The following is a 12,784-nucleotide window of genomic DNA, read 5'->3' as shown; positions in this document are numbered from 1 at the left end:
TTTATTTCATGTAGAGAAAAAGTTCACGCACTTTCATGTAAGGAAAAACGTGTATATGTTGGAGAACTTACCTTTGGTCCATGGTAGTTAGTCCTTGGTATTTGAACCTATGAGGAAAAGCGCGTATATGTTGGAGAACTTACCTTTGGTCCATGGTAGTTAGTCCTTGGTATATGAACCTATGAGGAAAAGCGCGTATATGTTGGAGAACTTACCTTTGGTCCATGGTAGTTAGTCCTTGGTATTTGAACCTATGAGGAATAGTGCGTATATGTTGGAGAACTTACCTTTGGTCCATGGTAGTTAGTCCTTGGTATTTGAACCTATGGTTTTGGACCATGGTAATTCGTCAAAAGTGTTGATCTCACGTACTTTCATGGTTGGTTCATGGTATTAGTCCAACAGTTTTTTGATCCTATGGTTTTGGCCCGTGGTATTGTGAAAGGCCTAAGCCTATATAAAGCAAAGGAGATCACTTGGCTAATTCATCCTTGTAATTGAATATCTTATGATCTGAAATATTGGGTTATTGTTTTGAAAGTTTGATCTATGAAAGTGAAGTTCAAAGCGAATCTGTGAAGGGTGATCTCTCAAGCGCTGCAGCTGCGGAAGTGCGGAGGCGCCACAGAAGGCGCAGTGCGGAGACGCCACAGAGGCACCACAGAAGGCGTAGTGCGGAGGCGCCACAGAAGGCGCAGTGCGGAGGCGCCACAGAAGGCGCAGTGCGGAGACACCATAGAGGTGCCACAGAAGGCGCAGGGCGGAGACGCCACAGAGGCGCCATAGAAGGCGCAGTGCGGAGGCGCCACAGAAGGCGCAGTGCGAAGGCGCCACAGAAGGCGCAGTGAGGAGACGCCACAGAAGGCGCAGTACGGAGGCGCCACAGAAGGCGCAGTGCGGAGGCGCCACAGAAGGCGCAGTGCAGAGGCGCCACAGAAGGCGCAGTGCAGAGGCGCCACAGAAGGCACAATGCGGAGACGCCACAGAGGCGCCATAGAAGGCGCAGTGTGGAGGCACCACAGAAGGCGCAGTGCGGAGGCGCCACAGAAGGCGTAGTGCGGAGACGCCACAGAGGCGCCACAGAAGGCGCAGTGTGGAGGCACCACAGAAGGCGCAGATGCGCTGGTCGCAGCGCCACAGAAAGCGCAGGTGCGGAGGGTTTTGGGTGCATAACTGATGTTTGGTTACTGGTATTGAGTTCAGATAACAGCATGATTAATGACTTATCTTTATGTACTAGATCTGGTTGATAACTCTCATAATATCATCGTATATGTATGGATCTAGTGATTGGGTGATTCAGAAGGTTGTTTGATTATGAGCTTCAATGTTGTTGTTGGGTCCAGTATGAAAAGTGGCCTTTCAGATTATGTGTTGTGCTTAAGTGTATCCAGTCTGAAAATTGATGAAACGTGGTACCTGGAGGAGAGAAGATTGTAGGCCAGCGCCTATGTACTAGTATCTAAGCTAGTACAAAAGCTAAGGGAGATCTTTGGAGCATTGTAGCAGGTAGCAGCCTGCGTACTAGTAAATGGATCAGCTAGTACAAGAGCAAAGGGGGTTGTAGCTCCCATACTGGTATAAAACTGCACCAGTACAAATATTGTAAAAGGATTTTCTTATTAAGAAGAAGATTGAGATGACTTGCAGCAGTGGTTTTTCTCCCGCATTGGGTTTCCACCTTATATCATGGTGTTCATGTGTGTGCCTTATGTGTGATGATCTATTCTCTATTACGGCATCTGTTATCTGATAATATGGTTGGTAATGTTCTAATGCACTCATTGAAGATCAATTAACTTAATCATAAGAAGTTGTGGAAGTAGCATATATGAATCTGATTATGGAAATGAAAAAGTTTTATTGATGTGATAATATTAATTCACCCCCCCTCTCAGTATTATTTCCAACAATTGGTATCAGAGCAGGTCCTTTGATAGAAGCTTGATCGCTTGAAGGAGATCCGTGGAACAATGGGAAAGAAGCTTAAGAAGAAAGCACCTAAGAAAAAGAAGTCATCTCAGAAGAACTATGACAGTGGGAGAATCGATTGGGGATTAGGTATAAGAAGCTCTTCAGATTCAGAATCAGATTCAGAATCATTATCAGGTATGAATATATTATCCTCCGATGTTCCAGCTATCTTTCCTTTTGGAAGAGATGAAAGTGATAGCGAAACTACTGAATTTGCTCTTATGGGTGAACAAGAAAGATATCAAATAAAGGCAGAATTTAAAAGGCTGACAGACAAAATTAGAGATCAACAAGATCTATTGAACAAAAGGGAATGTGATTTCAAAGAAGAAGCTACCAAACTAAAGGCCCAACTAGAAGAAGGAAACAAGGTAAGAAAGCTACTCAAGGACAAGGAAGACCAATGTCGAAAATTGCAGCATGAAGTGACATCATTAAGAAAAGAATTCAACGAAAGAAGCACAACCATCAAGAAACTCAAAGATAGATCCAGCTACTATGAAAATCTTGAAGCTACAATCCTCTCACTAAAAGGAGATCTTGAAGAATCAAAGAAGCAGAATACAGATCTACTCCAAGCTATTGCAAAACAAGAAAACGAAGTCACCAGCTTAAAATCTCAACTAGAATGAGCCTTCCGAGTTCGTCAAATGCAGCAGGATCTGAATGAAGAACAAGAAAAGGAGATTCTCAAACTAAGGGAACAAATGGAAGAAGGAAGGAAAGCTGAAGAAGATTTGAAAAAGCAATCTCTTGAAAAGTAAGAATAGCTTCAGGTTGAGGTAAATATCTTGAAAGGTAAACTAGAAGAAAAGGATAAGCTTTTACGATTTCAAGATAGTTCTAAAGTCTTGGATGATATTCTTAGTAGTCAAAGGTCTCCTGCTATAAAGACTGGTCTTGGTTTCCATGAATCTGTTGAAGGTGAATCTAGTTCACAAGGTGAGGCAAGGAACTCTAAAGAGAAATCTAAAGTGATCAACGAAGAAATGAAAGATCAATCTCATCATCAACCAAGAAAAGAGATTCCTCAAAGAAAATCCTTTACTCCTCCTATGAATAATGTTGAATGTTATGTATGTCATAATCTTGGACATGTTGCAGCTAGATGTAGAAGAAGAAGGGTTCAAGACCATTATGCAGAAAGATCATCACATTCAAGGTACTTTTATGGATATTGCTTTGCTTGCAATATGTTTGGTCACAAAGCTGCTGATTGTTACAGGAGGAATATGAAACATGTAAGATGTTATGCATGTAACAAGCTTGGACATATAGCTAAGGAATGCAGGAACAAAGTGTGGGCACCATATCAAAAGGAGAAAATGTCATCATCACGCTTGAAGATATGGAGGAAAAGGGAAGTACAGTCAGAAAAAGGCGGCACTGCACAACGTACAGACATACCAGAATCAGAGGGAGCTGAAAGTACAAAACTTCAGTGTCCTGAATCTCATATGCAAACTCCATAAAGGAAAGTTGCATATATACGCGAGTTAGTTACTGCACAGTCGCGTATATGATTGTTTGAAGAAAGGCAGTAGGGACAGATTCAAGAGAAGGATCAATTTTGCTCTAGTTAATAATAATGATGTGTGGATATGATTGTTAGAAGTGTTTTGGTTCTAACTTGATATTGATGATGTCTTGATACTTCTTATTGATATGCATGATCAAACAGATGGCACAGGTTTAGGGGGAGCCTGAGCATGAACAACACTATATAGCAGAGCAGACATTTCAGCTTGTTTTCAGAAAGAGCATGATCAGATTGGTGCACCATGACATATACAAAAGGGGAGATCATTCAGAGATTTCAACAAGTACTCAGGGGGAGCTTATAATGCATTGTTGGCATCATGGAGGACGTACAGAAGGAGATCTTGGATGCTGGTCTGATTATTACTGCAATCTATCTCTTTCATGGTCATGGATTATGGTTCTTCTTTGCAGATCTGGTTTATAGTCAGGGGGAGCATGTTCTTAGGGGGAGCATAACTCTTTGCCCTTGATGTCAAAGGGGGAGAGTGATTGGTTGTTGTTGCCATCAAGTCCAAAGGGGGAGATTGTTGGCATTATGATACATATGTTGTACTTGATGGCAACCCACTCATCTCAGATAATAAATTTTAGTGTAGAGAAAAGTTCACGCACTCATATGCAGAGAAAAGTTTATTTCATGTAGAGAAAAGTTCACGTACTTTTATGCAGAGAAAAGTTTATTTCATGTAGAGAAAAAGTTCACGCACTTTCATGCAAGGAAAAGCGTGTATATGTTGGAGAACTTACCTTTGGTCCATGGTAGTTAGTCCTTGGTATTTGAACCAATGAGGAAAAGTGTGTATATGTTGGAGAACTTACCTTTGGTCCATGGTAGTTAGTCCTTGGTATTTGAACCTATGAGGAAAAGCGCGTATATGTTGGAGAACTTACCTTTGGTCCATGGTAGTTAGTCCTTGGTATTTGAACCTATGACGAAAAGCGCGTATATGTTGGAGAACTTATCTTTGGTCCATGGTAGTTAGTCCTTGGTATTTGAACCTATGGTTTTGGACCATGGTAATTCGTCAAAAGTGTTGATCTCACGTACTTTCATGGTTGGTTCATGGTATTAGTCCAACAATTTTTTGATCCTATGGTTTTGGCCCGTGGTATTGTGAAAGGCATAAGCCTATATAAAGCAAAGGAGATCACTTGGCTAATTCATCCTTGCAATTGAATATCTTAAGATCTGAAATATTGGGTTATTGTTTTGAAAGTTTGATCTATGAAAGTGAAGTTGAAAGCGAATCTGTGAAGGGTGATCTCTCGAGCGCTGCAGTTGCGGAAGTGCGGAGGCGCCACAGAAGGCGCAGTGCAGAGACGCCACAGAAGGCGTAGTGTGGAGGCGCCACAGAAGGCGCAGTGCGGAGACGCCACAGAAGGCACAGTGCGGAGGCACCACAGAAGGCGCAGTGCAGAGGCGCCACAGAAGGCGCAGTGCGGAGGTGCCACAGAAGGCGCAGTGCAGAGGCGCCACAGAAGGCGCAGTGCGGAGACGCCACAGAGGCGCCACAGAAGGCGCAGTGCGGAGGCACCACAGAAGGCGCAGTGTAGAGGCGCCACAGAAGGCGCAGTGCGGAGACGCCACAGAGGCGCCACAGAAGGCGCAGTGCGGAGGCGCCACAGAAGGCGCAGGTGCGGTGGTCGCAGCGCCACAGAAAGCGTAGGTGCGGAGGGTTTTGGGTGCATAATTGATGTTTGGTTACTGGTATTGAGTTCAGATAACAACATGATTAATGACTTATCTTTATGTACTAGATCTGGTTGATAACTCTCATAATATCATTGTATATGTATGGATCTGGTGATTGGGTGTTTCAGAAGGTTGTTTGATTATGAGCTTCAATGTTGTTGTTGGGTCCAGTATGAAAATTGGATGAAAAGTGGCCTTTCAAATTATGTGTTGTGCTTCAGTGTATCCAGTCTGAAAATTGATGAAACGTGGTACCTGGAGGAGAGAATATTGTAGGCCAGCGCCTATGTACTAGTATCTAAGCTAGTACAAAAGCTAAGGGAGATCTTTGGAGCATTGTAGCAGGTAGCAGCCTACGTACTAGTAAATGGATCGGCTAGTACAAGAGCAAAGGGGGTTGTAGCTCCCGTACTGGTATAAGACTGCACCAATACAAATATTCTAAAAGGATTTTCTTATTAAGAAGAAGATTGAGATGACTTGCAGCAGGTGGTTTTTCTCCCGCATTGGGTTTCCACCTTATATCATGGTGTTCATGTGTGTGCCTTATGTGTGATGATCTATTCTCTATTACGGCATCTGTTATCTGATAATATGGTTGATAATGTTCTAATGCACTCATTGAAGATCAATTAACTTAATCATAAGAAGTTGTGGAAGTAGCATATATGAATATGATTATGGAAATGAAAAAGTTTTATTAATGTGATAATACTGATTCACCCCCCCTCTCAGTATTATTTCCAACAATAAGAAGAAGAATTCTCATGGGTTTTCCTCTCAAGTTTGGCGAAGTTTTTGTTTTTTATGGTTTGGTAACTTTTTGATGAAGAAAATACTAATAATAATCAAGTGAAAAGAAGAAACTAATCTAAAGAAGTAAACTTGTTGCCCCTCGATTTCTCAAGGCTTTTTAATGGGTGAAGGTGGTAATAAATATTGTAATATTATATTTTATACATACTAGACGTTTATAAGTAAACTTAACTCCTAAACATTTGAGTCCAGTATGATAGAGATGTTATAATCTTAATATTGATTTTTTTAATATGTTTCTTGTGGGCTAAACACCTTACAACAATGATAAACTATACATAATTAAAAAATTCTATTAATTGGACATTGTAAATTATAGTCGAACATATCAATTAGACTATGAATTACAATCAATTAAAATAAAATACATATGACCATGTGAAAGCATTAGTTAGTGGTGGTAATTGGCAATTACTTATCTCCCTCGCTTCACGACGTCCAAAGTGGAATCTAGTTGATAGAGATGTGGACAACAACTTTTGCTGATCTGAATCATTGTTTATTTATCATATAACACAAACACTACTTTGATGGAGATGGGGGGGCATGTGAAGGGATATGCCAATCTTGGATTCTCGCAGGGCACATGGAGTCCATGAAATTCTGGTCGATTTGACAGAATCCAAGCCTTTTCATCCAAACGATTTCTTCAACCTGTACCAAAAAGTGACAAAAGAAACGCCTGAGAAAAAGGTTAGGCCCGGGCGCTTAGATTTTTGTGCTTTACGTGAAAAGAAATGAACTTTATGTGGGCAATATAACCACTTCTGTTGTTATAACTATCGGAAGGACACGTGGGTAGCACTCACTCCTCTCGCTCGCTCGCACTGCAGCTCGCTCGCTTCGTTTCATTCACTTGAATTCAATTCTTCCCAAGCCCGTCGTGTTTGATTTGGGTTTTTGGACGAAATGGGGTCGCCCGGCAGTGGTCGTCAGAGGGCGAAGCGCCCGAATTCGTTTGCAGATTTTCTGGTGCAGTTCAGATGGGTGTTGATAGTCCCCATCGTTCTGCCTCTGTCCTTCTTGTTCTATCAGTATATCCAATGGCGGGCTACTATACGGCGCCTGATCCACGGCCCCCAGTCGGAGGAGACGCACAGGCGGGCAATCAAGAAAGTGCAGGATCGCATCAAGACCCGGCGCCCGAAGTCCGACGGGATGATCTGCACGGGACGGAGGCCGTGGCTGGAAGTCTCCATGAGGCATTCCGAGCACAAGCGTTCTCACAGGTTCGAGGTGGATCTCTCCCATCTCACAGACATTGTGTGGGTGGACAGGGAGAGGATGCTCATCAAATGCGAGCCCATGGTTTGCATGTCAGAGGTTAGTGCCGCCGTGCTGCCTCTGGGCATGGCGCCCCAGGTGCTCCCCGAGCTCGATGATCTCACCGTGGGCGGGGTCATCAATGGCTACGGCATCGAGGGCAGCAGCCACCTGTTTGGCCTCTTCTCCGATACCTGCGTTGCCTATGAGCTCGTCTTGGCTGATGGGTCTCTGGTCAGGGTCACTGCTGACAATGAGTACTCTGACCTCTTCCATGCAGTGCCCTGGTCGCATGGCTCCATTGGCTTGCTTGTCGGAGCCGAGTTCCGACTCACTCCCGTCAAGGAATACATGAAGGTCACTTACAGTCCTGTCACCGGTACCCTGGACGACATCGCCAGTCACTACCTGAAATCTTTCCGCCTCCCTCAAAACGATTACGAAGAAAAGGTAAATTTGATCACAACGACCAAATGTCTTTTTGTGGGATTTGAATCTTAAATGTCACTCGGTAGGGCTGGAATCTTGGTAGGTCATTTCACTTACCAGGATTTGAATTTTGGTAGGACTGGAATCTTGGTAGGGCATATCACTTACCAGTATTTGAACTTTGGTGCGATTTGGGATTGTCTTAGTTACCCACTTTCACAGACCTGGCAAAGCACAATTGGCATTTTGTCCTGTTAGATGAAATGGTGTTTATTATCTGATTGTTTTGCAGGTGCCTGATTTCGTTGAAACTATGATCTTCAACGACACAAACGCTGTGATCACAACAGGCAGGTATGCTTCAAGAGAAGAGGCAACGCGCAAAGGGAATGTGATTAATGAGATTGGATGGTGGTATAAGGCTTGGTTCCACACTCATGTTGCCACTGCGTTGAAGAGAGGCAAGTTTGTTGAGTATGTGCCTGCTCGGGAGTATCACCATCGGCACACCAGATCCTTGTATTGGGAAGGCGCTCTCATTGTCCCCATGGGGAATCATCCCCTGTTCCGTTTCTTCCTCGGATGGTTGATGCCGCCCAAGGTTACTTGTCAACCTATCCTTTCCTTGTGCTCTTTCTAGCATAAATTTTTCTTAACCAGCGATCTATTAAGTGGGGAAATAACTGGTAAAACTAAGTTATAGGTAGTGAAAAATCGCATTGTTCAAAGCTGCTGCGATACGGACCTCTTCTGGTCATATTTTCCTCACCATTTTGCTTAAAAATCGGCTAAAATTAAGAAGAATGGGTGAAATCGCAGATTTCAATCGTTGAGATTGCAGAATTCCGGGTGCAATAATAACGATTGCAGAATTCCGGGTTCAATAGTAAGGGTTTAGGGTTTTGAAGGATTGCAGCATGCATGTGCAATAATATGGGTTTAGGGTTTTGAAGCAGCTGAATCCATTTAGGTGTTCAAAAATACAATGTCAGCCATAGAGAGCATAATTCCGTTTAACTTTTGGGCTGCAAAGGATCAATTTAGTGGTAAGAGGGATTAAGTGCTGCAACTGTGTTTACACCCTCAAACTACTAATATGGTCTAATTATGTAACAAACTCCCCTCAGTCTTCTTGAATGATCTGGAACTTTGATTTTGTTTTTCAAGTATCTAGGTCGATTCAGAATTGGGCAAAATCCTTAGACTTCCTTGAGCTTGCTCAAATCGATTTCGAACTTATTATTTTTCTCTCAAATATCTGGGTTGACTCAGAATTGGGTAAAACCTATAGAGCCATCATGCCACCATTGTCCTGTATCATTGTGGAACTCTGACTATGCTTGAAATTTCTATTATTCATTTCATTTATAAAATGATTTCTTTTACCACTGGATTAACTTTTTCCCTTTCCACATACGCATCCAGATTAACTTTTTCCCTTCCCACTTATGCATCTGGCGTTTCTGTTTGAGATATGGACAATTTGTTTCAACTTGAAAGTTAGCAATTTCAAAGTACATCACACTGATCACAGTTTGTGAGTAACATGCTGACATCTTGTTTCATCTTGGGAGTTAGCAATTTTAAAATGCATCACAAAACGGGGTTTACATGGAGGTCTGTAATCACATCCATATTCAATGTGTTCAAATGAATCAATACTCTGTCTATCTGGTTTAAGCATACGTGTACTAGCAGAAACTTTGGAAAATGATTCACATGATAATGCTTCATCCACTGTTATCTGTTCAAACGAATCAATAGTCTGTACTAGCAGAGACTTTGAAAAAGGATTTAAATGAATATGTTTCATGTTTATTCTGTGTATGTGATATTGCAGGTAAGCCTGCTGAAATTGACAATGACGAGTTCCCTGAGAAACTATTACGAGCAACGCCATGCATGCCAGGACATGCTGATACCATCTCGGAAGGTTGTCGATTGTTTAAAGTTCTGCCACGACAACTTTGAGGTAGGTATGATTGGTTCGTTGCAGGAATCACACTATAAACTGCTTACTTTTATGCCCCCTTAAATAGTTGAGCTGAGTTGATTTGGGTTTTGGAGATATATACTAGAAACAGCATTATTACCATTTTCGGACTTTTTTTTTGGTGCGAGCAGACATATCCTCTGTGGCTCTGCCCTCACCGGCTGCCCAAGAAGAGGATGGGCACCATGCTGGACTGTGAGCCAGAGTATGAGAAAGACATGCAGGCGGGAGACACAGAAGAAGCTCAGATGTGGACCGATGTTGGAATATGGACAGTGCCGCTTCCGGTGCTGAGAAATGAAGTCTGGGATGGGGTTGAAGCCACCAAAAGCATGGAGAAATGGCTGCGGGACAATGGATCTTATCAGTGCCTCTATGCTGTTGTAGAACAGAGCGAGGAAGAGTTCTGGCAAATGTTTGACAGAACTCTCTATGATGCTGTTCGTAAAAAGTAGGTTTCCTACTCTCATTTTCTTCTGTTCATGGTTCCTTTGCTTTCTGCTGCCCCACAGAATGAATATGCTTATTCATGTTTATGCAGGTATGGAGCAGAGGGCAATTTCATGTCTGTTTACTACAAAATTTCAAAGTCGAAGAAGGGGCAAGCCTATTCCAATGGCCCCTCCTCATTGAAGAAGTTGCAGTAGTTAGTTACAGTTAGTTGCTCTTATTGCATGGTCAATTTCATGTCTGTTTACTACAAAATTTCAAAGTCGAAGAAAGGGGCAAGCCTATTCCAATGCCCCCTCCTCATTGAAGAAGTTGCAGTAGTTAGTTACAGTTAGTTGCTGTTATTGCATTGCATGCATGCATATACATATGAAGATTCAATTCTTCCGTCTTATGACCACACACGGTTTCCCATTACAGCTTTGTCAAACGTTACTTTAATCAGCCGGAGTACTAGTCAGTGGGTTGGGTTGTCCGTACCAGCAGGTTCTGCTGTAGTGGTTAGGAGGTGGTGGTCTGTGATATCAAGCGAGAGGAAAAGATACCACTTGGTTTTTTATTCATCTTATAGTGATTGAATTTGAAACTTTCATGAAAAAAAGAACTTTAATTTATTTTCCCCTGTTTCTGTCATTTTGCTTGATGCTTAGCATTCAATTGACCTGTAAAATGAAATCACGTTCTTGATTACACTATGTGCAGATCATCTGTAATTTGAATTATATTTTCCACCTGAGATGGTCTGACTTGGTTCTTATTTAGTTTCCCTGTGAAATATATTGAGCCTTCAAGAAAATTTAATATGCTCATTTTCACTTTTTTTTTACTGTTAAATATATGGACCATATCATCTTCATTGCACTGGTGCGACTAAGGGGAGACTATTGCCCGTGAGAGGATATAAATGATTATCAAACCTGTGTCCTTCACCCTGATCTCTCTGCAATAAGTGCATCCAATATTTACTGCCAAACCAAGCCCAACTGACCCTAATCACCAAGCCCAACTTACCCTAATCTTCATTGCTCCAATATTTACCGCCAAACCAAGCCCAACTTACCCTAATCTTCGTTTGCCTGAAGCCGGAATGATGTCTTGGCAGCATAACTTCATGGGAAGACCTTTGTTTGAAAGCTTACTCTCACCCTCCTGATATAAAAATAGAGACTGAACATGACAATTATGATAAGAATGTACCTATGAACATGACAACTATGAGATGAATGTACCTATGGCATGATACAGGGAGAAAATGAAAAACTTCCATACTCTAGAAATTAACAAAAGAGAACCTGTCCCAAGACATCTTGATATTTGAAGATCTAGATGCTAAAGCTCAATTTCCATGTGAAAATACAAAAATATTTAATAATGTGAAAATATTTAATGAAAATAGTCAATGAAAATGTATGGGGAGGACATCTGAGGATTTAAAGGATAAAGCTCAGTCCTTTAAAGCTCAGTTTCTATTAATGTTGTGAAAATATTGAATAAGTCAACGAAAATGCTTAGGTGGGATGATTATTTCAATATTCAATAAGAATCTGAATAAAGCTCAGTTTCCATTGAAAATATTCAATGAAAATGTTTGGGTGGGATGCTTCGTGAAAATATTTAATAAGAATCTGGATAAAGTTCAGTTTAAGCTCAGTTTCCTTTAATACTATGAAAATATTCCATAAAAATCTCATTGCAGGTGGATCAGTGTTTATCCAATAAAATAACTAAAAAGAACTAACACCATAAAAGATTAATACTAGGAAAATATTCAATAAAAAACAGTTTCCATTAATATTATGAAAACATTCAATAAAATTCAGTCTTTTTACATCTAATAAAAGAACTAACACCCAATAAAAAACAGTTTCCATTAATATTATGAAAACATTCAATAAAATTCAGTCTTTTTACATCTAATAAAAGAACTAACACCCAATAAAAAACAGTTTCCATTAATATTATGAAAACATTCAATAAAATTCAGTCTATTTACATCTAATAAAAGAACTAACACCATAAAAGAACTAACCACCTGATAAAAAAAAACTTAACATCCAATAAAATAACTTAATTTTATATGTTTAATTTGGACTAAATTAAAATATTTAACATTACAATATCTTCTCGCTAGTTTGACTGGCTAGAGGAATTGTCTGAAAAGTTATGGAAATTTGGGTCATATTTAGAGATTTAGAGAAAATCTGGCAAGGATATTTACTTTTGGCTGTCTAAACAATGCCCAATTTGCCCAATTCCTCCCCTAGGCAATTCCACTTTTGTAAATCCAAGTTATAGTTGTTAAATTTCAAAATTTTAGTTGTTCTAGATGTTTAGATGTTTTTGACTGTGTTGAATCCATTTCCACCATCGGAAACACAATTATGATTCAAACACAGACCACTTTTGATCTTCCAAGCAATTCGCAATTCGTCCACCCCTCCACTATTAAGACAATTGTTTTTTTAAAACTATATTAATAATATTTAATATAATCAATAATAATATTGATCATATTAAAAAATACAATCTCCAAAAGAATTATTTTATTATTATTTTTGATAACGTAGAAACCTTGATTTTATAAATAACTTACATTTTAAAAATATTAATAATGTGTAACGCCA

General features: G+C 40.6%; 1 protein-coding gene across 1 annotated transcript; it reads left to right on the top strand.

Annotated features, from left to right (window-relative positions):
• The first annotated feature begins 6,656 nt into the window (after positions 1 to 6,656).
• LOC149257134 (delta(24)-sterol reductase-like) lies at positions 6,657 to 10,774 on the top strand. Its single transcript, XM_089413635.1, has 5 exons — positions 6,657 to 7,738; positions 8,010 to 8,318; positions 9,558 to 9,689; positions 9,842 to 10,161; positions 10,252 to 10,774. The coding sequence occupies exons 1-5, from the start codon at positions 6,935 to 6,937 to the stop codon at positions 10,355 to 10,357; spliced, it is 1,671 nt and encodes a 556-aa protein (XP_089269761.1). The 5' UTR covers positions 6,657 to 6,934; the 3' UTR covers positions 10,358 to 10,774.
• The last annotated feature ends 2,010 nt before the right edge of the window (positions 10,775 to 12,784 follow it).

This window comes from Pinus tabuliformis, chromosome 6, assembly GCF_031772625.1.
Source record: "Pinus tabuliformis cultivar Carrire ecotype Pingquan chromosome 6, CPIR1, whole genome shotgun sequence".
Classification (NCBI taxonomy): Eukaryota; Viridiplantae; Streptophyta; class Pinopsida; order Pinales; family Pinaceae; genus Pinus; species Pinus tabuliformis.
The sequence above is the reverse complement of the archived record's forward strand: the minus strand, read 5'-3'. Positions and strand labels throughout refer to the sequence as shown.

Coding starts and splice junctions, on each gene's coding strand:
- LOC149257134 (XM_089413635.1), top strand. CDS start 6,935: ATGGGGTCGCCCGGCAGTGGTCGTCAGAGGGCGAAGCGCCCGAATTCG. Junction 9,690..9,841: donor TCTGCCACGACAACTTTGAG/GTAGGTATGATT, acceptor TGGTGCGAGCAG/ACATATCCTCTGTGGCTCTG. Junction 10,162..10,251: donor TATGATGCTGTTCGTAAAAA/GTAGGTTTCCTA, acceptor ATGTTTATGCAG/GTATGGAGCAGAGGGCAATT.